This window comes from Lissotriton helveticus, chromosome 12, assembly GCF_964261635.1.
Source record: "Lissotriton helveticus chromosome 12, aLisHel1.1, whole genome shotgun sequence".
Lineage (NCBI taxonomy): Eukaryota > Metazoa > Chordata > Amphibia > Caudata > Salamandridae > Lissotriton > Lissotriton helveticus.
In genome coordinates this window covers 783,680,474-783,708,266 of record NC_136073.1, presented here as the reverse complement: position 1 = coordinate 783,708,266, position 27,793 = coordinate 783,680,474, and the positions used below count along the sequence as shown (strand labels likewise).

The 27,793-nt window shown below is 46.2% G+C and overlaps 1 protein-coding gene across 7 annotated transcripts in view; it reads right to left on the bottom strand.

The window, feature by feature from the left end:
* CHTOP (chromatin target of PRMT1) overlaps positions 1-27,793 on the bottom strand; it is a 235,431-nt gene that overhangs the window by 2,621 nt on the left and 205,017 nt on the right. For 5 of the 7 annotated variants that reach the window (XM_078670481.1, XM_078670483.1, XM_078670479.1 and 2 more), the window contains one exon: positions 19,355-19,516. The exons of 1 other annotated variant lie outside the window; for it this stretch is intronic. In XM_078670481.1, the coding sequence (XP_078526607.1) occupies positions 19,355-19,516 (162 nt within the window). The remainder of the gene's footprint in view (positions 1-19,354; positions 19,517-27,793) is intronic. One more of the 7 variants, XM_078670484.1, reaches the window with a different exon arrangement.

Below are 27,793 nucleotides of genomic sequence, written 5' to 3'. Positions count from 1 at the left end.
TTCCTTAGACTAGCAACGTAACATGTATTTTAAGGAAGCACACAGCAGCATGCCAGTGTCCATAAGGGATCATTTCCAATCTTTATTTCGACCATTAGGTCATAAAAGATATACATACAATAAAATCACATGAATTCTGTCAAATTTAGTAAAACATCAATACATGATTTTAAGATCAACACACACAATAAAAACAGTTATTTTTAAGAATTGAAGCGATTCTGAAGTCTACCCAGCATTTTTTAAAAGACAATTACGCGTATACCAAACATTCGTAAAGAATTTGGAAAGTGCAAAAACGGTTGGGCCAGAGACATCGGATTTTAAAATCCTGTACATAGGTGTGTATTCCCTGCCACCCAGATTCTTAATCAAGGGAAGCAGCCAATACTTTCTGGCTGCCTTGTAGGCTGGGCAGAAAAAGACCACATGCAAATCATTTTCCTCTTTATCAGCGCAAAGAGGACAGTACTTGGTGGAAGGGACTTGTGACCAAGTGCTTGAAAAGGACCGGAAAGGCAATGTGCCGTATCTCCACTGGAGAAATAACTTTCTGGTAAGTATGGGATATATGGGATCGAGAGCCTTCTCAAATCTATAGAGATCCTTGGTTTGCAGGAATATGGAAGAAAGGGACCCCTCTATCTGGGTAGCTAAGGCCCTTGTCCTTTTGTGTTCGTGATACAGATTCGCCAGGGATCTCTTAGAGATTCCTGGTGCTGCATTTGCTGGTTCGGTCCACAATTCAGGGAGCCCCAGATCAGTGCAAATTGACTGGATGTTTTGGACCCAGGGAATACTGAGCGCCTTAGGGTGCTTTAATAGTTCGGCCAGTTCCGCCCTATAGTCGGCGAGATCATCGCCACTCCATAGCCTACGCCAGAAGGCAATGGGTCTTAGACTTATCTCGTCGGCAAGTGGCCGTATCCCTAGATCGAGCCTCAGAGGAAGGAGTGGGGTGCTAGGGGGAAGTGCGGTTATTTGTCTTATAAACCTATTTTCCGTAGAAGACAGGTTCCGACATGGGATGTGGCCCCACAATTCAGCCCCGTACAAAATCGCCCCCCTGGCCTGGGCCTTATATATCTGGATTAAGGCCCCCAATGGGCGGTAAGTCGAACCGGTCATCATCCAGGATATACCCCCGGTAATTTGAACTAATTTAAGGTTAGCCCTGCTCTGATGAGTCCCCCAGGTCATATTTTCGTTGAGCGTCACGCCGAGATATTCAAACGTGGCTACTCTTTCCAGCCGCACTGCTCCCAATTGGGGATTCGGGCGCTGTTTGGGGCTCGGATTCAATACCATATATTTGGTTTTTGTGGCGTTGATTTCCAGCCCTCTATCCTGGCAGAAGGCCACAAAGGCATCGAGTATCCTTTGGATGCCCATGGGTGTTTTAGAGATCAACAGTGTGTCGTCCGCGAACATTATTGCGGGCACACTGTTGCCATTTAATTTGGGGGCATCTGTATTATCGGTAGCGTTAAGATGGGCAATTACCCCGTTGACGAAGAGGCAAAACAGGGTCGGCGCCAGCACACAGCCCTGTCTTACCCCTCTGCCAACGGGGAATCTATCAGTCAGTTCCCCCATCCTCCCACACCTCACCTGGGCATAATTATTATGGTGCAGCCTCTGCAAGGTCAGTAAAATATCTGGTGGTACGCCCATCCCTGCCAAGATGATCCAAAGTTTTCCCCTGGGCACGAGGTCGAAGGCGGCCCGTAGGTCCACGAAAATCGTGTACAAACTACCGCCCTCGAACCTCACTGTCCTCCAATAGACCAGATTCAATCTAAAGACCTGATCCACGGTCGATACCCCTTTCCTAAATCCTGCCTGATAGGGACTCAGGGCGCCGACCTCTTCCATCCATTCCTGAAGCCTATTCAGGAGAACCCTGCCGAACAGCTTCTGTGCTACGTCTATCAGGCTAATCGGTCTGTAGTTGGCTGGGAGGAGGGGGGATCCCTTTTTAAAAATCGGGACCACCTCAGCCCCCAGCCAAGTACTAGGGATTTCCATCCCACCGAGAATACCGTTGAAAAGAGCAGCGAGGTAAGGCGCCCAAACGGTGGGCTCCTGCTTGAACAGATCTCCTGGTAGCCCGTCCAGTCCAGGCGCCTTCCCCGAAGCCAGGCCTGAAATAGCAGCAGTGACCTCACTCAGTGTTATTAGGTCCGCCTGGGGGCCCAGCCTCTCAGGTTCAATTAACGCAGGAAGTTCTCCGGACTCAGCACTATATAGGGACTGGAAATGGTCCTGCCACACTCCAGGAGCTATGTTAGGCTCCACTGCCGAATGTAGACTCCCTGATCCCCCATTCACAATCCTCCAGAACAGGCGTTGATCTTGTATTGCTAAGGCCTTTGTGAGTTCTTCCCACTGGTTTTCCTCCCATTCTATTTTGGCCTGAGCGAGAAGTTTCTTGTACGCTTGCCTGCATTGCTTAAGGCATTCCCCTCCTATACCCTCCTTAATTACTCCAAGGAGTTCTGTTTTGGCCCGTCTACAGGCTGCATTGTACCATTGTGTTTTACCTTGGCACCTCTCCCTTGGCTTTCGTAAGTTACGAGTGAAGTGGGGTGCCGCAACTTTTATGAGCTCCTCGTGGGCATCAAACAGTTTGCTCCTTATATCTATTTTATTTGCCACACTGTCAAGATCCCCAACAATATCCAGGATAGGAGTAATCTCTGCGTAAAACAGTGGGAGTTTATCCTTATTTGTGACCATTTGCTCCCACCTGATTCTTTTCCTACTGTTATCTAGGAGGAGCGTGGGGCGATTCTCTTCCTCATGGGACACTGGGGCCTGAGGTGCTGGGTGGACAAGGTCTAACTCGAGGGCATTGTGGTCACTGTCCATCCTATCTATTACCCTGAAATCCTGTATTGTTGACCACCTCACTAATTGGACCAGGACATAGTCCAAATGAGACTCTCTTCCCAGGCGGTTGTAAGTGTTTTTGCCTGGTCTGTCGGATTTGATTCGCCCATTACACGCTCTGAGTCCGAACCTTAACGTCAGGGCAGTAATTTGCAGTGCCAGTGGGGTCCAAGCTTTCGGAGATGGCACATCAACCCATGGTACTGCCCACCTGTCTTCTTCTTCTGATAAGAACCCTTCCTGGATGCCGGGGAGTGGCTCATAGTGAGAGTTAAAGTCCCCACCCACCACATAATATGAATCAGTCGACAGGTCAGATAAAAGGTTCGAGAGTTCATCAAAGGTCGGTGATTCTTTTGCCATTCCCATCGGCCTGGAATAGATGTTGACCAGCAGGAGATTAGCTTTGTTTGGCCATGTTAATAGGACCCCAAGGATATCATCAGAATTGAATGGGAGCCGTGAAGCCACACAGCCCAGGTGAGCAGCAACCCACGTCGTGAGGCCCCCTGATGGGCGGCCTTTGCCTTCCCACCTTGCTGAGATGTAAAATGATGAGTAACCTTGATGTCCATAGGCCTCTCTGGCCCAGGTTTCCTGGAACATACATATGTCACCAGTCTCTATGTACTTTGCCCAGGCCGGGTCTTCCAGTTTGTTAGCTAGTCCCGCGATGTTCCAGGAGATTATCTTCAAATGTTCAGAGGTGGCAGATGCCATACCATGAGGGTTCGAAGAGGTGAGTCCAGGCTCCACTTCAATAGCGGGGCCTGTAGCGAGGGCAGCAAAAGCTGCATGTGGCATCGGGGGTCTCGGCGCACCATTGCCCACAAGGAAAGGAACCATAGTTGTCCCCTCAGCAACAACTACCCCATCAGTGGCTAGGTAAGAAGATTCGGTTCTGCCGTGGTCTGAAGCAGCTGGATCATTCAGTGGGCCAGAATTTGGACCGGGGGACACAGTGGGGAGTTCCAGGAGGCCACGGGAGCCCGAGACCCCTGGCACTGTCTTACAGACAGTAAGTCAGTCGACCCCATCCAAACCGTTCAGACAGTTAAAGCGATTGAAATCGCAAAAAGGTGTGTCCGGCGGTTGGAAGTACGGGCGTTGTACAAAGCCTTTGTGTTTACGTCTGTATTCCACCCTTGTCCAATCATCGTGTATTGGAACCTGGTGCCTGGAAATCGGTGGAAAGAAAAAAGATACTGGGAGGGTCTGTATGGTGGAATCGAGGGAACGATTCATTCCTCCACAGATGTGTCGGACCGTGCCCGGATCCTTAAAGGTTACCATGATACAGTCCCCCACTATGGTTTTCCTGGTCTTCCCTAGCCATGGGACCCTTCTCACCATGATGATTTCCTTATTAAAGTGGGATGGCAAGGGTCGGTTCCAGTTAAGCCATTTGATTACCTTTTTCTTAAGGGACTGATAATCCTCATTTTCCCCTGATCTCAAGTGGGGGGCACCAGCTAAGACCACCATTAATCTATTAGCTTCGGGCGGGAGGTCTGGCCTCCGTGGTCTTGGAATTGGGCCAACGGGCGTAGGCGGTGGGGCATTAACCTGATCTTGATGTGTTCCAGAGGACTCTGTTTGAGAGCTATGGGGGGCTAGATCCAGTGAGTGGGTAGGTCTATTGCTTTGGTTATTATGTCGTGCCTGGAGTTGGATGGCCATAAGGGGTTGCAGAGGGGGGGCAGGTGGCGGGTTTCTGGGGGGGGCTTTATTGACATTTGTTGCAGCTTCTGCTTTGGATGGATCCCCAACAGAGGAATGGGTTCCCACTAGCTGTGTCTGCTTACTTACTAGAGTGTTCAGAGTGGTAAGAGAAGTTTCTAGTAGGGTGAGCCTAATCTCGACCTTTTTTAAGCTGTCGGTAATAGGCTGCAAAAGGGAGCGGAGTAGGAATTCGATGCTCCCCTTGGCAGAGAGTGGAAAGTTTAGGTTCGACGTAGTAGTGGCAGTTATACTGGGGTTTGGGGGCTTAGGAGGAGGAATGGTAGGCACTATCTCCGTAGGTTTCCCCGGTAGAACGGTATTAGTGCGTTTCTTGCCAAAGTCAAGATGTGATATTTTAGATTTCCCCCACCCCCCCATTGTTTTCCGAGCACGTTTACTAGGTGGGGGCCTATGTAACTCCACCACTACATTTAATTTGGCCTTGCTCTTATTAGCCAATTGCATAGGTGGGGTTTGGGTTAACAGGTTAACGATAGTATGGGAAAACTCTTGAGGGACTGACTCTGTGTTTTTTCCAACCGCTAGCCCTGGGGTAGAAGGAATTTCCCTTAGTAAGACGGGAAAGTCCTCGAGTGTCGAATTAATTAAACTGTTAGGTGGCGTACCTTCCTCTTGAGTAATGGGGTAAGGGATGATATCGGTCGAGGGCCTGGTTTTCATAGATTCAATGGAGCGCCTGCGCTCCACCCTACGTTTCTCAAGCGAGCTTTCCTTGTCCACCTCTCCTTTAGTGGCTTTAAAATAGTTATCCAAAGTCCCAGAGCAGGAAGCGCCATCCCTTGAGGGAGTTTCCCGTGGTGGGGGCGAAGGCATTGCCTTAAATGTGCAGTAAGAGGGATCAAGAGAGTGGGCCCAGCCCAGCCTCCTTCGGCCACTGACGGCCAAAGACAGTCCGCCCTTGTCCCGGGCTTCTCCCGGGACGCTCCCGCGCGCTCCCGCGCAGCGGTCTCCTTGGTCCAACTTATATCCCCGATAGCAATTGGATGATTGTTGGGGGCGGGGCGATGAGGGAGAGCGGCCCAGGTGTTACGGGCGCGAGGTAGGCTGAGACTCTTGGGAGACTGAGTCCAGCCCCTCCTGCTCGCAGCCCTTAGCCCCAGATGGCAAAAAGTGCAACAGCTTACAAGATTACCAGCGCCCCAGAACGATGCGGGACCCGCGCAGCGGGTTCCGCGAGGCGTTGGGTCAGAGGCTGTCCAAGGGAGTCCGCAGATCCTTCAGGTCACAAGGTAGGCTACAAGTGGTATCCCACGGAGAGGAGGAAATCCGGTGACTTTCAGCGGTCTGTTGGGGGCGGGGCGATGAGGGAGAGCGGCCCAGGTGTTACGGGCGCGAGGTAGGCTGAGACTCTTGGGAGACTGAGTCCAGCCCCTCCTGCTCGCAGCCCTCGCAGCCCTTAGCCCCAGATGGCAAAAAGTGCAACAGCTTACAAGATTACCAGCGCCCCAGAACGATGCGGGACCCGCGCAGCGGGTTTCGCGAGGCGTTGGGTCAGAGGCTGTCCAAGGGAGTCCGCAGATCCTTCAGGTCACAAGGTAGGCTACAAGTGGCATCCACAAGGGATCAGACACTGGCATGTTTTCCAACAACCGTGAAGAAGTAAAGGAAATTGTCCCAATTCGTATAATTTTATTAGCTCTTAAAATTTGGTTTCCGTCAGTACTTTATAGAACCAACACTTTTGAGAAGATGCAGTGAATGACCCACTTCTGAGGGTTTCATCCATAGTCAAGTAAAAGGAAAATGCTACCTACCCAGAATGCACCTGTTCTTGGCATATAGAGCTGTAGATTCACATGCTTTGCATAGCCTGCCATCTCTCCTTTCGGTGATGGTGTGCATGGGCATCGACTCCATTGTTAGATTGTTTTCCCGCAGAGGGTGATAATGGAGTTAGTAAGAGTAGTAGAATAGAGAGATGTCCATGTGTATGTAAGCAAGATATCACTGCAACAGGTATAGGTACCCCGGGTGGGCGCATGTGATTCTACAGCTCTACATGCCAAGAGTAGATGTATACTGGGTAAGTAGTATTTTCCGTTCGAGGCATGTGAGATGTAGATCATATGCTTTGCATAAACTATATAGCACTAACCTCCCAAAGTGGTGGTTAACCCGTAGCTGTTGCAGTGGTTTTAAATAGTGTACGTAAAAGAGCATCACTCTATTACATAGAAAGGACAAAAGCTTTCCGTAAGACTAAAAAACGGTCTTTTGCTCCACTTCATAAAGGCAATCCCATATCAAAATTGGGTATTGCACAGTGGATAGTCAAATGCATTCAGACATGTTATGCAAAAGCAAAATAAACATTAACAATTCCCCCTAGAGCGCACTCCACCCGCTAACTAGGGGCTTCTTAGGAAATATCCCCATAGAGGACTTCTGCAAAGCTGCAACATGGTCTACATCTCACACATTCACAAAACACTATTGTGTAGATGTGTTAGCAAGACAGCAAGCTAGTGTGGGCCAAGCAGTTTTAACGTCCAAGGTGTTTAGAGCACGTTCTGCCACATTCTGGTTGAGGGAAGAACAAAGGCAACTCAACAGATTGGTTGATATGAAAGGCAGAAATTACCTTGGGTAGAAATTTAGGGTTAGTCCAAAGAACAATTTTGTTTTAGTGTACTTGTAAAAATGGTTCTTCTATGGTTAGTGCCTGAAGCTCACCTACTCTCCTCAGTAATGTGATAGCTGTGAGGAAAGTTACCTTCCAAGTGAGAAATTGCAGGTCCATTCTGTGCAATGGCTCAAAGGGTGGACCCATCAGTCTGGTGAGGACAATATTGAGATTCCACACTGGAGCAGGTGCAAGTCTTGGGTGAATGACTCTTAAGTCCTTCCATAAATGCCTTAATGACAGGCACTCAGAAGACAGACTTCTATTTTGAAAGTATGCAGCTACTGCAGCAAGATGTAAGCACTACATTTGAACTCTGTAGATGTAGTAAATAGCATATAACGTTGTGAACTGAAGCATCAAGCGGGTTGATCTGATTGTTATTACAATAAATCACAAATCGCTTTCACTTTGCTGCATAGCTAGCCCTTGTGGTAGGACGTGTAGCCTCTCTGATAATGTTCATGCAGTCTGGCGGAAGACTGAGGTAGCCAAAATCTAAGACTTCAGGTGCCAGATTGCAAGGTTGAGATAACTGGGATCCTGATGGCTTCTTTCTCCACTGCTCTGAGTGAGAAGATTAGGCGTAAGATGTAGTTATTGGTAAGGAACTAATGAGAGATCCAAGAGGGTGGTGAATCAGGGTTGATGGCCCATGTGGGAGCAACTAGGATTAGTGTCAGGGACGCCTGTCTGAACTTTCGAACCACTCATGGAATGAGTGGGAGAGGCGGAAAAGCATAGGCAAATATCCCTGACCAATTCATCCATAGTGCATTGCCTCTGGACAATGGGTATGGATAACAATGTGAAGCTTGGGCATTTTGCGTTAGGTGTGTGGCGAACAGATCTATGTGCAAGAAGCCCCACATCTGAAAGAATGGGAGGAAAACTCGAGGACGGAGTTCCCACTCGTGGATCTGTTGTCTTTGTCGACTGAGTAGATCGGCTATTTGATGGTCTACTCCTGGAAGGTGTTCTGCGAGGAGAAACATTTTGTGACTTATGGCCCACCTCCAGATGGTCAGTGCTAGTTGTGACAGCTGGAGAGAATATTCCCCCCCCCCCGTTTCTGTATGTAGTACATTGCTGTCATGTTGTCTGTAAGTATCAGGACAGCTTTGCCTACTATATGAACTTGAAATGCTTTGAGCGCTAGAAAAAAAATCGCTATAAGCTCTAGATGATTGTGAAGATGCTTGTGCTGCAGGCTCCACATGCCCTGAATTGTGCGAGTTTGGAGATGAGCTCCCTAACCAGAGAGCGATGCGCCTGCTGCTAGCACTGTCTGTGGAACCGGGTCGATGAAGGACTGCCCTTTGAAAGGTTTTTGTGGATTCCACGACTGCAGAGAGCGATGAGTGCGGCCTTCCACCAACACTAGATCTGATAACTGACCCAGAGGCTGGTTCCACTGACGTGCTAAGCATCCCTGAAGGGGACGCATTTGAAGTCTTGCGTAAGGGACTATGAGGATGCAAGACGCCATCATCCCTAGTAACTGCATGAACACTCGAGCTGGCAATGAGTGTTGAGGCTGGAACTGACATAGTAGAGTCTGCATGTAGCGGATTCTGGCTGGATTGGGGTAGGCCATATCCTTTTGTGTATCTAGAGTGGCTCCTAAGTACACCTGTGTGTTGGAGGGTTGGAGATGGGACTTGGACAGATTTACTGTAAATCCAAGATCGTGAAGCAGTTCCACTGTTTTGCGAGTGTGTCGTAGGCCGCTTTGTTGCGAGCTGGCTTTTATGAGCCAGTCGTCTAAGTATGGGAAGACATGATTGTGCTGTCTTCGTAGATGAGCTGCGACTACTGCCAGGCATTTGGTGACAACCCTTGGTGCGGTAGAGACTGCGAATGGGAGCACCTTGAATTGATAAAGTTGGACCGCTATCACAAACCTGAGGTATTTGCAGTGATCAGGGTGTATAGTGATGTGGAAGTAGGTGTCCTTTAAGTCCAGAAAGTCACCTTGTTGAAGGAGCGGGAGCACTTGGAGTATTACCATATGAAAGTGATTCGATTGAATGTATAGATTCAGGTCTCGGAGATCTAGTATAGGCCTGAGAGAGCAGTCTTTCTTGGGAATTAAGAAGTACAGTGAGTATACACCGGCCCCATGATATTGTAATGGGGCTGGTTCTATAGCTTCTTTTTCTAACAGAGAGAGAACTTCTTAATTGAGAAGGTTGAGAGGTTCTTGTGACATTGCGTGTGACCTTGGAGAAATGTTTGGGTGAGTGTCTGTAAGTTCCAGGCAGTAACCATATTGGATAATTTGTAGAACGCATCTGTCTGAGGTGATTGTATTCCAGACGGGTAGAAATTGGTAACAAGCATTTACAATGCAATAGGTCTCGCAGCATTAAAGTTTGAGTTATTGGCATTGTGTATGACAATGCCAATAGTTATAACTTTTGCAAATGTGACACCTATAGAATTTGTAATGCAATATGTGTTGTATTTTTGTGACTTAGATGTATTGATATTACAAATAACAATGGCTTTTAATTTTTTAAATAATTAATACTTGAATAAAAGTTATTGTAATTGAGTCGGTGGAAGGGTGACGTGGGTGGGGCAGCAGGTTGTAGTGGAGAGAAAGGAGGGTGAAGTTGGGAGAGAGGAAGGTGAGAGAGAAAAAAGGGTGAGGTGTGGAGAGTAGAAAAGACAAGAACAGAAGTGAAATATTAACATCTTTTGTGTAACTACAGATGCAGCTAATCTCAAAAATTGGTTGCTTGCAGCGCCAGAAAGCCTCTTTTCGAGTAGGTGAGATGGCCACTTAAACTGAGGTGTGGAAATGTGAGCGGCTGCCCCGCCCCCTACATAATCCCCCCCCCCCCCCTACATACTTCCCCCCCATCCACCCCCGGGATATATATGGTGATTACTAGGTGACAACAACAATAGCAAGTTAATTAGCATATATGACATTTTCTTTAGTGTTGTTCAGTCCGCAAGACTTGGTAACACACACACTCTCCCTCTCTCTCTCTCTCTCTCTCTCTCTCTCACTCTCACTCTCTCTCACACACACACACACACACACACACTCACACATACAAACACACTTTTTTGTAGTTCAATTTTTCATTCACAGCATACAGCTAGAGGGCGTTGTTCATTGCTCAAGCTCTTGTCACATTCTCAGTTTAGCTTGCAAAACATGCAACCGATTGCAACCCCCCTTTACATAACTCATGTACCAACACTTCGACTGTTTAAATGTGTGATTTCCTGCATCTGATAATAAGAGTAACCCTTAATTAACCAAAAGGTCTAAAGTCACTAAAGGCGGAGGGTCAGTCTATGGTACCAAGAAGAGACCTCGCTGTAGTCTCTGACTACTTTCATCTTTCCTTCCTGACATAAGGCGGGGGCTTCAAGAAGCGTAAAGATATAAGAAATTCCAGGGAAGTACTTTTGCATATGAAGCAGTTGGGGGAACGTGTGGAAATGCTGGCTTTAATGTGTCGTTGCGTCTCTCTTAGATGTCACAAGACCTCGCAGTCGTGAAAGAAAGGGCCCTGTGACAAATGTTCTAGGGTGAAAGAGGAATTATTATTTTATGTTTACTTGGGTATAATGGGTGTCAGTGGGTTGTTATTGTATCGTCAGTGAGACAGACGACACGTTATATTTGATTGAAAGTTATCCATTTGCGAAAAATGAAAAACCTCGTACAAATATTGTAAAAACTAGGCGTCTTTCCACATGGTATTTCACAAGGCACTTGTGTGGGCTGCAAGTAAAACAGCGAGGTAAGGAGCGTGTATTAAACATAGCCATAGGGTGAGTGAAGTCTTCTGTGTGCAGATACAAGACCACTCAGGAGCTCCCCCCCCCTTCAGGTCTGCACATCACCCTGGAATCCACCAGGCCCTCCTTCAGGTAACCCCAGACAGCTTCCCCTCCCTACTGTAAATGTTTGTGCAGTCAATCCTGCAACCCCGTGCCCGTCAGAGTGGCAAGCGAGGTGTTTGATCTCTCCTCACAGGCCTGGCACACTGTACATAATCCTGCTGTGTGCGGCCGGGGGAGGGGGGAATAACACCTTCAGGAGCCTTGATTAGAATGCGAGGCCCCCCTGACAAGTTAAGCCCACGCGCTCTGGGGTGAACTTGGCTTCAAAAGTTTGCTGAAAGCTGAAGAAATGTGGGCTCTCGCGCTGACACAGGCAAATAAACATTCCCGCCGTAGGAAGGTTTATCCAAAGAGAAAAAAACGGCCGCGCCAACGGGGGCAAAGTGCAATATATCGCATCGCCGTGGCAGCTAAGAGTAGCCACAAAAGACTATTTATTTTACTTACCGTAGTGATTGATGGAGTTTATGAGTCTCACCCCGACCTGGGCGTGATTGTTCATCATTAGCACGATATCAAAGAGCTCCTCGCTGTCCGGGTAGAGCTCGCGCAGCCTGATGTTCACCTCCTCCACGGCCGGCAGGTAGAAGGTACGAGGATGAGTAAATAAACAGGCAGCCATGCGGTACCCTCTGCACAGAGGGGAGAAAGGAACGCACCGACGGCTGGAACTGTAACTGTAACCATGATTTCTGTGGGAAATCTGCCAGCAGTAAAACAATTTGTGCCACACAAATGCCCGGCATTTTCGCGTCTTTCGTTTCGCTCGTTCTCTTAGCTACTGTGCTTGCCTTGACTTGCTGCTCAAGGGACATGTTTGTACAAGATAATTTTTTCTTTTTCAAACGACCAAGGTATTTCGCCTTGTCCCTGGACATGCCTGGAAGCGAATGTGAGCACAGAAAAGAACAAGCAAACTCACCGCCGCAGCCCGGCTTCAACAGGAAGCCAGGCAACCTTTGTTGGGACGGGGGCGGGGCCAGACACGCGACCGGAGCTTCCCAGGAGGCAGGCTGAAGTGGCTGGCGCATGGCTCCGGTGCATAGAGAGGAGAGCCCTGAGTGCAGCCGGCGTCCGCCCGGGAAGCCAAGGAGCGGAGTGCCTGTGTCCCTGTGCCCGTTTACGTCGGAGTGAGCAGCCCGGAGCGGGACGAGTAGAAGTCCAGGTGAGTGGGGCTCCGTGCTTGCGTGTCTGTGTGTATGCAGGGGGTGCAGGGGGTGGGGGTGGGGTTGGGGGTCGGCAGTGTGTATGTGTATGTGTGCGCCTGTGTGCGCCTGTGTGTGCGTGCGTGCAGAGGGGTGGGGGCTGCCTGTGTCTGTGAGAGCCAGGGCTTTTTACCGCGCATGCGCAGCAATCAGGCGCGCTCCCGAGGTGAAATCCGACACTGGGAAAGCTCGTGACACTTTGGTGTCCACTCTCCCAAATACGGATAGCATTAGTTGGCGAGCTGACAGCATTCATGCTTCGCATGAATGCTAACGTCAGCTCGCCCTAAAAACGTCCCCAGACAGGAGTAGAATGATCGGGGGTAGCAGAAGGAAGTCACGGTATGGTGTTTGCAGGGGAATTGCGTGTTGAGTTGCCTCTGCCTCTTCCCTGACCGTTGTTACCTCTAAATCCACCTCTAAAGTAACCTCTTGATGAGGGCGATTCATTATTGCCCTTGTAAGAGGAGGAGGGATTTTCTTGTGAAATGTTTTTGGAGAACCCCTGTAAAAGGAGCGACTAAAGGATCCCCTATTGCAAGGTATTTGCAAAGCCCCCATGGACTTGGTAACCTCAGTGTCTTTCTTCATTTTCTCTAAGGAAGTGTCCACTGTTGGGCGAAGAGGTGTTCTATATCGAATGGTTGGTTGATTGAACCTCAGGTTTGAGCACTTAGATGCTCAGCCAAGCATGCCTGCGTAGCAGTACGCTGGTGTTAACTGCGCGGGCTGTTATCTGCTGCGTCTAAGGCGCACCTAATAAAGATATTCGTGATTCATTTACCCTCCTGAATGAGGTCATTGGCCTTTGTTTTGTGCTCATAGGACAGAAACTGCATTAATTTTTCTAGCTCATCGTAATGAGCTCTGTCATAGCGAGCTAATAGAGCTGTACATCTGCAATTCACCAATAATTGGCTGCTTGCAATGCAACTCCTTTGCACGAGGCATCAATTAATTTTGATTCTTTATCAAGAGGAGGGGCCTCATCTGTCGTTTGTGAATTTATTCTCTTGCGAACATTGGAAACTACAAGGGAGTCTAATGGAAGCTGACCATTGATGTAAGTGGGGTTAGTAGGTGCTGGCTTGTAGTTTCTCTCTACCCTGGGCATAATAATTCTTGCCCACACAGAGTCTTTTAAAATGTTGTCGGCATGCTTAAGCAAAGGTAATGTTTGAGTAGATCTCGGAGAGGAACTCAAAGTTTCGAACAAGAAATGCTCCTCAAGAGCCTCCTTCTGTAATTCAACCCCATGGTAATGAGCAGCCCTATTAGGTAGCTCTATATACCCTATGTTGTCATTGGGTGGTGAGGCTTTGGAAGGGTATAGATCCGGATCATTGTCAGTGTTAGGATTTGTGTCATAGTCCTCCCATGGGTCATTAATGTCCTGTGGCCCATCTCCCCCCCCCCCCATCCCCCTCATCTTGTGGATCAGGCAATGTGGTTGTGGAGAATTTGTGGGTGTGATAAGCAAATTTGGGTTAGTGGGTTAAAGAGGTGCAATGTAAGGAGGGGAAGGGTTAGTATCAACATTCTTGCGCTTTAAAGGAATGTGGTAGTCCTCCTGTACGCCCATTCTCTTTTCTGGTAGTTTAGCGTGAATATGCTCAGTGTCTGGACGGATAAGCAGTTTTTTGTTTCGGATCCGTGTTTGCAGGAAGATCATCAAAACTAGGTTCTTTTGATGGTAAAGTAGTTTTTTTCTTTAAGCGCCGTAGTTGTCAGCGTAAAAAAGTTCGGCTCTGAAGTTTCCAGCTCCGAAGAGTTACTCTTCGGAAGCGAGGGGATGGCAACGACGACATTCGACGACGAAGGTTTCTGTTTTGCACCGGCATGTGGCCGACTAGATTCTGAGCCGGAAGGCTTTGCCTTGTGTTTTGGCACCGAGACAGAGTGCGGGGCGTCCGAAACTTTTCCTTGGTGCCGACCTTGGTCCGAGGGCAGAGGAAGGACTGGAGCCTTTTTCTTTGGCAAGTGTTGGGACTAGGGGTATCTAATCACGGTACGCTGACCCGGTGTTACTTGCTCCTGTTCTTCCATGACGGAGTCGGCCTTAGCCTCAGACACGGAGATGTGTTCTGCTTCCTCTTCGGCTCCTTGAGTGTGAAACTCTTGATAGGAATCTTCACTGAAGATGTCCAATGCGGAGCCACTTTGTTGGTTGTTGCATTTCCCGACGTCAAGCCCGACGATCATGGAGCGTCTTCTTATATTGAAATGATCGGCACGCGTCCCAGTCCTGTCAGTCATGTTCCGAGCACACAAGTTGCACACTTCGTGCAAGTCAGTGCGTGGAAACTTAGCGCGACACCTGGGACAGAGTTTGAATGGAGTCCGTTCCATCGACTGCTAGCGAGCCAGACACGGGTAGGCCTAATGGCCCTCCACGAGTTTTCTCATCAAAGACTTTGCATCTAAATGATACGCGGAGAATGGAAAATGCGATGGTGAAACAATACCATTGAGGGTAGTGGATTGCGTGTCGAGGGGGAATCCGATAAACGGTGTCAAACCGGAGCGCCGCAATTCACACAATGGAGTTGATGCCCAAGCGCACTATCACCGAAAGGAGGAGATGGCAGGCTAGGCAAAGCATGTGATCTACAGCTCACATGCCTCGAACAGATAGTTTTACATCAAATGGCAGTTTGCAGAATTTATCAGTAGCTTCACCAAAACAAGCATTGCCATGCAATAGGCCTCGCATTAACAAGAGTTTAAGCTATTGGCAATGCAATAGCTTAAACTCTTGCAAGACCTATTGCATTGTAATTATTATTATTATTTTTTTTTAATGGGCCCCCATGGGGCACTTTCACATTTATGAAGGGTGTGCCCCCTCCTTTAAACAAGCCGCATTTAAAGAAATTCAGTGGTAGGTGTAAAAGCTAAGATGCTATGTTAACTGCTGCCATTTACTTTTAGAGGTTGTGTTTGTTGTAAGCACTATTCGATGCCAAACTAAAATTATCCATTAACTAGCACCATTCGACCCTCACACCCTGATTTTGTTGAATCTCTGGTATTTTGGCATTTGGTGGTCCAATGTCAAAGCATCAATGGACTTGAATCTTGAGGAGTATCTATCCCCCCCCGATAAGAATGAGTATGCTTATGCCCATGAATTATAGCCAACACATTAACGGCACCTCACTGAGAATCAACTGGCCCACCCAGTAAAGATCCCGAAAGACTGCAGACATTAATAAGCATGAATAGCTAAAGCATGTAAAGAGTTACAATAGCACAATACATTAATAAGCAACATTTGGGTCAATTAAAAAGCATCTAAACTGGCTAGTGAGAAAAATCAATACTGTAAGCAAGTAATAAAGCTCAAAACCAACATGGTAAAAAGTGTCGAAGGTCCTATGCACTCATGCTTAAGTATCAACGAAGACAAGTTGAAGTGATCAAATTCATTAAGCAGCACAGAACTGACCCAGCTGTAGTGGCCATTTATGGTCCGATGGAGCCACAGCAATCAATTCTGTCTGCCATAAATCAGCATCAACTGTTCTGTGAATGCTGGGGTTAGCCAGACAGCTGAAAAAGAATGTGTCTACCTCCGATATATTCCATATATTATAAACAAAGTGTCTTTACAACTGGGAACCTAGAACCTACCCTTGCACCTCCAGGTCAACGGATGGCAACCTTTTCCCTCTACACATCTTTTTTCTATCAATCACATAGCAAAACTATATTTGTGCCGAGCACAGACCATCAGGTAGATAAATGAAATGTATCAACACATCCCAATGCAATTCCCCAGAAGAAAATAAGCTACTTACAGTTACAGGTAGCTCTCCTCTATTGGAATCTTTCATAGATTTATAGGCTTGGATCAATGCCAGTCGTTGAGATGGGAGTCTCCGGCATCACACAATAGTAATGCAATGTTAAAACCAGAGCATGAAGGACCTAGGCACTTGAATTTTGCTACCAATCAGTCTATTTAACCCGTTCTGTGCTCATGACGAGCTCAGCTCATCATGAGGCACAGTGCTCAGGTGCTCATGACGAGCTGAGCTCGTCATGGCCCATGGAACGCTCACACGCTGGGATAATTCCCATGCTGTGCTGAACGTTCCACTAAAACGGGTGTGGCCGTGACGAGCTCAGCTCGTCATGAGCACCTGAGCACTGTGCCTCATGATGAGCTGAGCTCATCATGAGCATGGAGGCGCTGTGCGCACCCCCTTCCCCCCAGCACAGTGGGGGGAATTACCCCCGCATGCAAGGGGTTAAACAAGAGACCAAACTTAGACTTCTCTCAATCAGGCTGCTTTGCCCCCTAGAACACTCCAGAGGCAACCTCCAGTCCCCTCAGTGTTTTTTGTCTCCTTTTTGGAAGAAAACTTCTTCTAGAGGACGGAGAGGAGTCCTCACTAATAGTCAGAATCTGGCTCTTTTCTGGTCTTGGGCTTCTGAAGCCACATCAGCATCCTTCCTTCTCCTTTAAAGTTTTGGTTGAAAAGGTATGCCATACCTTATAGTCCTTGGCAGAATGATCTGGGTAGAGGCAATAAATGCAGCCTTGGTGAGGGTCTTCAGAGTTAAGTCTCTTTACTGCAGGTTTTGCAGACTCAGAAGAGACTTTTCTTTTCCTTGTCTGACATGAGGTTTAAAATGAAGACAGTCAGATTTAGGAGGAAAAACGGGGGCAAAAAGGTAAATACTTTCACAGCACCAAGATATGAAAAATATTTCTTGAAAGTATTCAAGTAGGAAATAACAGAGGAGAGGGAGTGTTCTAGAGCACAAAGCTGCCTCATTGGCTGAAGTCTAAGTTAGGTGTCTTTTTAAATGGACTAGGATATGTTGCAGAATTGAAGGGCCTAGGACCTTCATACTCTATCTTTAACATTGCCATTGCTATTGTATGGTACCTGGGACTCTTATCTCTATGACGGGAATGATTGAAGGGAGTGAACCTAAGGAAGATGCAATACTGGAGTAAAAATGCTCATCGCAGTATTGGCACACGTTTTACCTCAAAGTGGCAGACAGACAGTGAGAGAATCTGACTTTGAATAACTCACTTAGGGAACCAAGATGATCCTATCTCTCTACTCTCCTTTTCCTTCATGGTTAACCTTGAAATGCATTGTTACCTGCCATATTCACAACTCTGATCATAGAATTGATCTCTTCATCCACAGTGATTAAATATCCACACCAACCCTGTCTAAAACCTTATGTTTTTATTGTTTTGCCTGCTCTCTAGAGTAAATACATGATCTCCTTTCTCCACACTGAGATTTGAAAGAACAAGGAGGGATGAGCAAGTCTCCCAATCTTTGCAATCCTTAGTTGCCGAATGCAATAGATCCTTCAACCACTAGCCTTACTCTAAACAAACAATGCAGATGTATGCGTTCCAAACACCCAAATGGTGGCAGAGATTTAGACATCATTAAAGCAGAAATGTAACAGCAAAACAATTCTGGAAAATAAAATGTTGTTCGGATAACAAGGAGACTTGTTTATAGCCAAGGTTTGTTATTAATGCTATATTTGGAAAGTACACAGCCCTGAAAACAGCATCATGTAGAATGTTGCACAACAATGCATATTTGCATTTAATAAGTTTATGAAACACTTTCAAAAGTATATTTATGTGTGGGTTTAGAATAGCAGGATGCCCTTCAGATTTAGTTCTACAATCCCCCCATTAATCTTTACAGTAGAGTAGGGTTCCATAGAATAATTTTGACGGGGAGGTATTTTACTCCCAATGCAAGAAGATGGATGAAAAAGGAATTCCTTTTACGTATTTCGAAGCAATAGCATTTTAACCATTCATTTATGTGATTCATGCTCTCTTTGTAAGCAGACGTTAAAGCAACTGAAACAAACGCCCTTTCCCTTTAAAATGCCTCTTAAGATCTGACAGCAACATTGGTAGCACACCTTAGTGGATTGTAACTACGGAGGCCACTGATCTGGATACCCGATAGTGTAGTAAGGTCTGGATGAAGTTAAGTATATGTCTGTTTGTGTGTATTAATATTGCTCAAAGTAAAACAAGCCATTGCACGGCTCACCTACTTAGCTGGGTTAGTTATTCAAAACCTAATACAGTCACCTGGTGGCAGCTTGCCAGATTATTAGTGGTCTTCTGTGAATTTACAGATACAAGACTATGATGGTAAGACCAAACAATAAAAAAAAGAAAAAAAAAAGAGAACATTAGAACAATAATGCCTCATTATTGTTTGATTAGACATGTTGAATTATGCAGCAAAGTAACTATTCTACATGAACATCCATTGGTGTTATAACGTTCTCACTCTGCAGATTCTCTTACGGTGGGCTCTTCATTCTTTGAATACCCCCTCCTATAGGTCCATTTTTTTTATACAAAGCCATTCCCCCAAATGGTGCATACCTGTCATCAGTGCACTGAGCACAATAGTGAACAGGAATACTGATGGGCAAGAGATGAGCCAAAAACGTGCATGTTTTAATAAAGCAGCCCATCCTAGCACGCACTCTAAAATACTTATTTTACATGCGTTTGGAAGTAGTCATGGTGTCAAGCTAGTACACAGTACCATTTCTTTCAAACCATCACTCAAAACTATATGTAAACATGGTTCCTAGGTTTCAAAGTGGGACTGGCTGTAGCTCGCAGTAGTGGGATTGCAACTACACACTTTAGAAGTCCTGAAGTAATGAAAGATCGTATATTGACAACCTGTATAATTCACCTTCTTGATCTATGAACAGCTTCTCAGAACTAACTTCCATAAACTACAACATTCAGGGTTTTGGTGATAAGAACCATATAGCAGTGGGCACCGTCAGCCCTCAGACAGCTAGCATCAGATGCTACTGCTTCACATTAAACCTTTGTAGCACCCTATACTGCACAACTGAATCTTCAGCAGGACAAACAGCATATAAAAGCCAATTTAAGCAGCCACAGATCATGCAAGCAGCCTTGAAGCTACATGTTGTGCACATAATGCAATTCACCTTCTAAAGGAGAGAAAGTCTTAATACCAACCTCTTCCTCCAATTCCTCCACGCCCAGCAGGACCTCCTCTACCAAGTGTACCTCGGCCAGGGCCTCCACGACCACGGACGCCACCTCTTCTCAGGCCCATCCTGGGGGCACCCCCACGACCCCGGATCATATTCTGTCCTGGGAAGGGGAATGAAGGCAAACCTATGCACATAAGTCAAACGTTAACAGGCTCATTTGGAAAATGAGATGCACCAGATCAACAAGTGGATTTAAGTGTTCAGGATTTGACTTACAAAGCTGTTCAGATCTAAATGGAATCCCAACTAAATCTGTTTTCTAAACAACTCCAGTTACACAATCCTAAGTGAAAAGCCCGAGTTACAGTAACACGAAGCAGTACTCAAAGAACCTGTAAAGACTGCTTTTTTTTTTTTGAAGACATTTAATTGCATATCCTGACAAATCTCCTTCAACCTCACATCTACCTTCAACTTCAAGTATTTACATAGGTAATGCATTACTAGAAGTTCACTTGTTCTAGCTTTCACGTAACCCGGCAACTTTTTTACTCTTGGTATCTCCATTTTTCAGAGCCACTGTGCACAAACACTAACTAAATAAATTCCATGAAAAGTCGTTTTAATTACTCTTGGTGGTCAACCCGAAAACTGTCACGTTCTCTGCTGCCATCTTCACAACACCACGATTTAACAAGATGGTTCAGATATTCATACAATAATGCGGATTCCCTGTTTAAATGATTTTAGATCACATTTTTAAAAACCCTATACTTCGGTCTCTGATGGGCCAGATTAGTCTGGTGTTATTTTGTAACAATCATGCATTCTGGGAGAAGCATATAGGAACTGGAGGCCTAAGAAACACTATAGTACCATTTTCCATGGAAAGAAATACACACATCTCTTGTACGGTGCATATGTAAATGTTGCTCTCAAACTGCCATCAAAGGGAACCACAGAAGGTAGAAATACTAGTTTGCTGATGAAACAGTCCAAAATATATAGACACTGTTACGGTCCTACCCTTATATTTAGACTGAAGGCAATCAATTTCAACAGTTCCAATAAAAGAGAAGGGTACAGAACGGTGAATGGAGGCCATGCTATCCATACTCTGCACAGAACTCTAAACTCCTGCAACATGTCCTAAATCCTATTCTGGACTTGGATGGACTTTGTATTACCCACCGTTAACTTGCACCTGTTCAACAGGATTGCATTAAAAAAGTACCAAGACAAAGAGGTGTCATTGGGCAAACCCACAAGTATCAAGACTTTCAGTAGGTGTTTAGGTCAATCAAAAGAGAAACAACCTGGAGGAAGACATCATAAGCTGTACAAATTAAACAAAACAGTTTGGCTGGCTGAAACCACAGAATAGCACAAATATTTTTTACTGTCAATAAATGTTATTCACAGTATTAAATCCAGTACTCTTACTCAGATAGTCCCTTTATTCTTTTATGTCTAAAGAGTGGACATAACTTTAAAGAGATGCCACCCAAAGGGGTACCCAGAAGAGATAAATACCCCAAAATTGATGCCACTAGAAGAAGATTGGATCAATCATCGCTCAAAGGGGACAAGAGAAGCCTAGTAAGCAAGGCTTCATTTTGGATGAGAAGTTTTTTTCTCACTTATCTGAAAAGTCTATAAAAGGGACAATAAGAAAATTACATTTATCGGGATCGGCAACAACCACCACTGGCTGGTGGGCGCGATTTTTAGCTACAGCTTTTAGGGCATAAGTGCAGGGGATTTTCCTGACAGTTGGAAAGAGACAATAAGAGCAATTCTGATACAGGATGATCCTGTAGACCCGAAACACTATCGCCTTATTAGCCCGGGGTAAAAATGTACTCTAAAGCTATACTGGAATACCTGAAAGTTTGAATTGGGGCGTAGGATCCAATTCCAATTGAACACGGAGAGTTCAATGAAGGTTACGCTACAATCGACACGGTTTGGGTCTTTGGGCGATGGCTACAAAATCCATAGTAATCACAGGGGGCTAATTTTGCCGGATTTCCGTGCAGACTTTGATTTAACTGACAGGGCCACTCTTTGGGGAGAAACAAAATAGTATGAAAATTCCAAGTACCTTGCTGGCGATCTTGCAAGAGCTAAACCAAGGAAACTGGGCAAGAGTAGTGTTAGATAAAAAGGGCTCACTTTCCCAGAAAATACCGAATAATAATGGGTAAGGTAGGGTTGTTTGCTGTCCCCCACCCTCTCTGTATTGCACCTTGCAGTCCTTTCAGCAACTTTACAGTCTACTCACTCGTTCTCCGCTAGCATGGGAGGGAAGCATATATCAGATCAACTCTACGATGAGGATTTAGTTATAGATGTAATTCAGGTAGACTTACAATATTTATTGAAAGCATTTAATTTTCTTTGTATTTTCCCCTTAAGACTGCTGCTTGCGCCAACTGACGAAAACCTGTGAAGGCGATGTCGAGCAGGCTTTGCCTTCATGTCTTTGCGGATTAAATAAAGCAGACTACTGACATCTTACCACATCTGGCTGTCACAACGCCCCAGGATCGGTAGTGAGTTGGCTGCTTAGACAGGGATAGCAGATTTGAGGGACAATCTCTTCCCTATATTGTCCAAGCGCCTACCCTCCTTTTCTGGCGGCGCAGAGAAATTTTCGGAGTGCCACTGCGCCGCTTGAGAGATGACAGACTCAGGCATGGGATGGGATGGGATAACTGATGAGGCAAGCGGGGGAATCATCTGTGGCCTTAAATTTCTAGGCAAGGTGATAGTGATGCTACCAAAGCCAATTTTTAATCATGTTTATCTTTTCATTCCAGATATCTATAATGGGAATGGATCTTTCAAAATTTCTGGCTTGCTCTTTAAAATTGTGTGGAGATAACAGTCGGACTTCTTAACAGAAGTTGGCAGATGAAATTGTACTGCAGCTCGGTCCATCAGATTATGAAAACCCCAGATGTCCTCTGGGGGGAAATCTGCAGGATGAGGTGGCGGAGGGGGATGGAGTAGGGACCATGTAATCTTCCCTTTGGTCTCGTAATTGTTGAGGATAAGGGATCTCTCCTTCTCATTGTCTGAGGACTAGTGGTCTACACCTGGTGCGATATTGGACGCAGGTGTTATCCTGGGCGTTACTGGTAAAGGGACGTTTCTTGGTGTAGTAGAAAAAACAGGCAGGGGTGAAACGGTTTGCTGGTCATGTGGAGGATCCGGAAATCTCTTGTAATCCTGCGCGGGCATGTACATTTCGTCATGTCTAGGCTGCAGACGCAGGTGATATTCGTAAGGTTCATAATGCCGCCTAGGAAGGGCATAATATGACTGGTAGTATTGCTCTTCATCATGCAAGTCTTCCTCCTGGTATTCCACCTGGAGCTCTGAAGTACTGTGTACATCCCCAGAAGGCTGGTCATCATCCGAATCGTCCACATCCAGCAAATGGATAGAAGTAAAGGTGAGACCTTACTCAAAGAGATCACTTCAGGTTTTAATGCAATCTTGGCTATTTTGGTAATGTTATCGTTAATTATAGTCGCCGGTACTGTCAATGACTTAAAAGTAAACTGGGGCGTAGGTGGTAAGAATTCCCTCGAAGGTACCATTGTCAACAGTGATTTAGTCAATGATGCAGTCACTGCCGGTATCACAGTTGACGGAAGGCAATTCCACCGTTGGCGGCGATTTAGAGGAGGAGATCACCTTGGTCAACGAGATGGGAGCATTAATTGTTGCCGTAGTCCAAGTTCGACAACTATGGTTTTGTCGATGAGATTGTGGTTACAGTCGTCATTGTTGATACTGGCATCAATGGTGTCATTGTCGACGGCGTGCTGAGAGGATTTTTAATCCTCGATGATGGTTCTGAGGAGGGAGAATGTTTTCGCTCAGATTCCATTGTTGACGTAGTAGAAAGTTGGGAAGGGGGCTGCCCCTGTGGAGATGAGCTCAAGTTTCACAATTATTTGGCGTCTTTATGGTGCGTCTTCAAGGTCTTTCTTCTCCCCTTCAAAGCACCATGGTCAGAGGATCTTGACCTTTTGTGGGGTCTGTCACAAGAATCGCTGTCCTCCTCAGATGAGCTGGAATTTTGGGATTCAGACTTCAGTAGCCACAGAAGTAGCCTTCTCTCTCCGGCTCTTACTGTCTTAGAAGAAAAAAGTACAACAAATCTTGCACTCCTTTACCTGATGTTGGGGGTAGAAGCAAGAGTCTTTGTGTGGGCCATCCACATGCAGCCTCTTCTTCCCACAGGATCTGGCTCTGTATATGAGTAACCACCAAGTGGTCATATCATGCACAGAGTCCAGAGATTCCCCCAGAAGTGTACAGGGCTCAATGTAAATCCAAAGTGCTCCATTTGTGGTGGTGTGGGAGAGCAGCCTTAGGCCTAACACCAATGAGTGCAAGACATTTATTATTCACACACTGACTAATAAATGACATGTCTCAAAAAGAAGATCCATACCAATTTTAGAAAAATATGCTTATTTCAAGATTTATATTAAGACAAAAAGGTAAGTACGTTTTCCAGGAAAAATACTTTACGCTTTGAAAAGTGGATTTTCAGGCTTTGCATTGTTAACCTATGGGAGGAAAACATGAATGCAGTTTATAGCAGGTTAAGTACTCTACTTACAGATTCAGTTTTCAGAGGCTTTGGTCACCACCAGGTAGGGTTCAAATTAGTTCCAAGAGACCACCATCGGCGGCACAGGGTGGCCGGGTGCAGAGGTCACATTCAAGGTCGGGCGCCCAATGTTAACCAATAGAGACTGGGGGTACTCGAAGAAGAGTTGCTCACAGGTTAGTAAAGCAGTATCGGGGATAGAACTCCTGGAGTTAAGGTAAGTACAAATGGGGCCAGAAGGCAGCACCAAACGTACACCCTCAGCGGCCGGGTGCAGAGTGCCAACACAGCGTCTGGCGCCCATGTTAACCAATCGGAGAGATCAGTTTCAAAGGCTGCAAGCTCAGGAAAGGAGGCCGTACGTAGAAAACCCACAGCTGCCCAGGTAAGATGCTAGTGGATGTAGGGACACCTATGGTTGAGGTCCACAGGGTCCAGGGGCTCCGGTTGCAAGGCTGTCCTTAGGCTTCGGAAAACTCTTACCGGGAAGGTCATGGTCAGAAGGGATAATTCAAGTTAGGCTGCAGGCCAGAGTAGGAGTCTGGCATGGGTCAGCCTACGCTGGACTCTGGCTCAGAAGCGCTGGAGAACCTTCACAGGATTGATGGGCCACTTGGACAAGGGCCATGGGCATCGGGTGCAGAGAAGGATCCAAGGAGAGTTTGCGGTTCCTCAAGGCAGCGTTCTTTAGCTTCAGAGTTAGTTTCTTCTTGGGCAGGTCCGCTGTCCACAGGAAATTTAGAAACATTTTTGAGGACAGGCCTCCCTAACTCCTACCTTCGGCTCTCCCCGGCGTCTCCGCGGCTCCCTGCCTCCCCTCTCGGGCTCTCCCGGCTGTGATCCACACCCTGGGATGCTCCAACACTGGCGGAGGGGGGTTGGCATCGCAACACATGATGGTCTAGATGCAATTCTAGCACAAGACATACAGGAGAAAAGCTCCGGAGAACGTTTCGAAGACAGAAATACACGTCTGCGTGTTCTTTTTACTGAAATTACAGCTTTAATGCGTAGATCATATACCCCTGCCCATCCGCATCAAAGTGAGATCGCCCAACGCGCCACTCCATTTATAGTAACGTAAGCAGTTAAACTTCAGAGCTGCCCTCAGAGCACGTTCTCACGTCAATGCGCGCTCTGGTGTTTGTGCGCGCCCCGACAACTATATAGACAACGACGAGAGACTACGATACGGAACATAGTGTATGCCAGCCTACCTACTGTCCCAAAGTAATAACGGGACGTGCGACATATCAGGTCGTTGCAGTAAAAGCCTTGAAGAATATTATATCATGCTAGAAGGCACCCAAGATAGTACACGTCCTTATATCACTGCAATTCTACACAGGACTTCGTGGGGCGCAAAAGACATAGCGCGTGTCACGTCCCTGCAGACTGCACAGTGAGCCTATGTGTCATTAAGCCACAACCCGTGGTAAAGTTACAGTCCACAGTCTTCATGTAATAGCCAATACACCAAGGCAGTGACCTGCACTTTCCAAGATGGCGGTCGCTAACCCCACACCCCGATCATGGCTAAAATAGGCACGCACCACCAGCAGAAAGGTTGGAGGACGTTTGAAATGGCTCCCTTAACAAGACCTTTGAAAGAAATCCTATTACATGACAAGACTTCAGCACTGAGCGTTTCACTCTTGGCGCACGACTACCGCTACGGCTGCAGACGATCGGCAGGGGGACTTTCCCGACATGCTTTATTAAACGCTCACTAACGAGATCCTTTTCGACAATGTGACTAAACACCAACTACGAAGGGAATGGGAACGACCCGGGACTCAAGTTATTTTAGTGCAGCGAACGTGCGCTCACTACCCCCGCAAAGCGCGCACGCCCACCTAGAGATAAGTAGAAGCGCGAGGAACGCTCCAACCGTCATAGCTCGCGCTCCTTGCTCTGGCGACCCAGCTCGCGCGCAGGCAACCGGGGACAGGCTCTAAGCTCCGGCTGGAAAGCAGACCACGCCATGACACCATCATGTTTCTCTGAGGTCAAGCAGAAATGGATTGGAGAAACGCCCCGTCATTTTCAGACTGGGGGCGTGTTTTTATTGCTCTCCTCTTCCCATTGGCTGGCTTGTAAACAACGGGCGTGCTTTGACTTGTTGTTTACATTCCAGCCAATGGGAAGAGGAGAGAAAGAAGCGAGAAAAAAACACGCCCCTCAATCCGAAAAAGACGGGGCTTAAATTGACAGACAAACCTCTTCTCCAATGGCTGGCCGCCGTTTAAGAAGCCAGCCAATGGAGATGAGCTGGAGGGTTTAAGCTCATACTAAGAAACATAAAATCTCGCCAGCGAGACTGCGCATGTGCGCAGCCTACGCTAGCTGAGACCTAACAATACATGGGTGGCTCATCCTTCTCTATTCAAGCAGCCAAAATACGGAACTCTTAACCCCCCCACAACATTAGATCCACCGACAACCACCTTATCTTCAGAAAACTACTCAAGAATTGGCTCGTCCCCACATTAGCACCATAGACAAACAGAAATATACAGCATATCCCTTTGAATACAAGCATTTATTTGTACTATAGAAATGTACCTAGGTGTATTGCTTTGTATAAACATGTAGAATAATTATGCTTAAAAAATATATTTTTTTTTAAGTACAAAACCAGAGTTTATCGAACCCATCTTTAAACTACTTCTACTTCCTTTATGCATCTATATACCTTCCATGTACTTGGATCTATATATTTATTACTTTTCTCCCCCCCCCAAAAAAGCATATTCAATGCACTACAGTATTTCTCACCCTATAACTATCAATATATTTAATCTACATATACTTCCTTCCTTCATGCATCTATAAACTTTCCATGTACTTATGGATCTATATATTTATTACTTTCTTCTAATTCAGCATATCCAATGCACTACCTTATTTCTCACCCTATACCTCTCTCAATATATCTTCTACCTCAACTCTGACACCTAACAAACCTCTTTCTACTACTCTTTCCAATGCACTACCCCATTTCTCAATATATATCTCAACCAATATATCCTCGACATCCACTCTCATTCATCTCAAACCCCATACCACTACTATGATCCCCAAAATAGCCCATCTCTACCCCTCCTTGAACCATCTGACACCTCTACTATACTGATGCCCCAAACAAAGCATTTCTAAACTCTTCACCCTCCACATCCCTTTTTACTCATCTCAAGCCTCCCACTACTGCTATGACCTCCCCACCCCCCAAAAAAAGTATAAGTCCTTCACTTTTCTATCCCTTTCAATCAAAATAACAGACTAACATGTCTCTTTCTCAAACTTCATATCTCACTATACTAGTTCACCACTAATCTTTTATGGGTCCCAGAGTAGTATGCTACTCGCCGAAAAAGCGCTTCAACACCCCATCAGGGGTAACAAGCGATAGATATAAACCTTTGTCCCTCTTCTACCCTTCTCAATCCATATAACTGATTAATGTCCACCACTCAAATTACTTTTGCATTTCATTATACTAATTCAACACTAATTCTTTATGGGTTTGGGAGTACCGTGCTACTCGCTGAAAAGGCACTTTGACGGCTCATCAGAGGTAGTAAGCGCTATATAAAGGCAACTACAATACAATATAAAATAAATTGAGGACCATTTGCTTTTTTGATCATATGTATGAAGTAAATGCTGGCTCTTATGGTGGCAAAGGTGGTGGAAATGTATTTCCAAGTGAAACTTAGAGGAGGTAAATAGCTCCCCTTTCATGCATTTAGGAAGTCTCCCAGTAATTATAACCCCTGGACAGTACCAATGCTAGCTGGGTTATGAATACCCAAGTAAATTCAGATA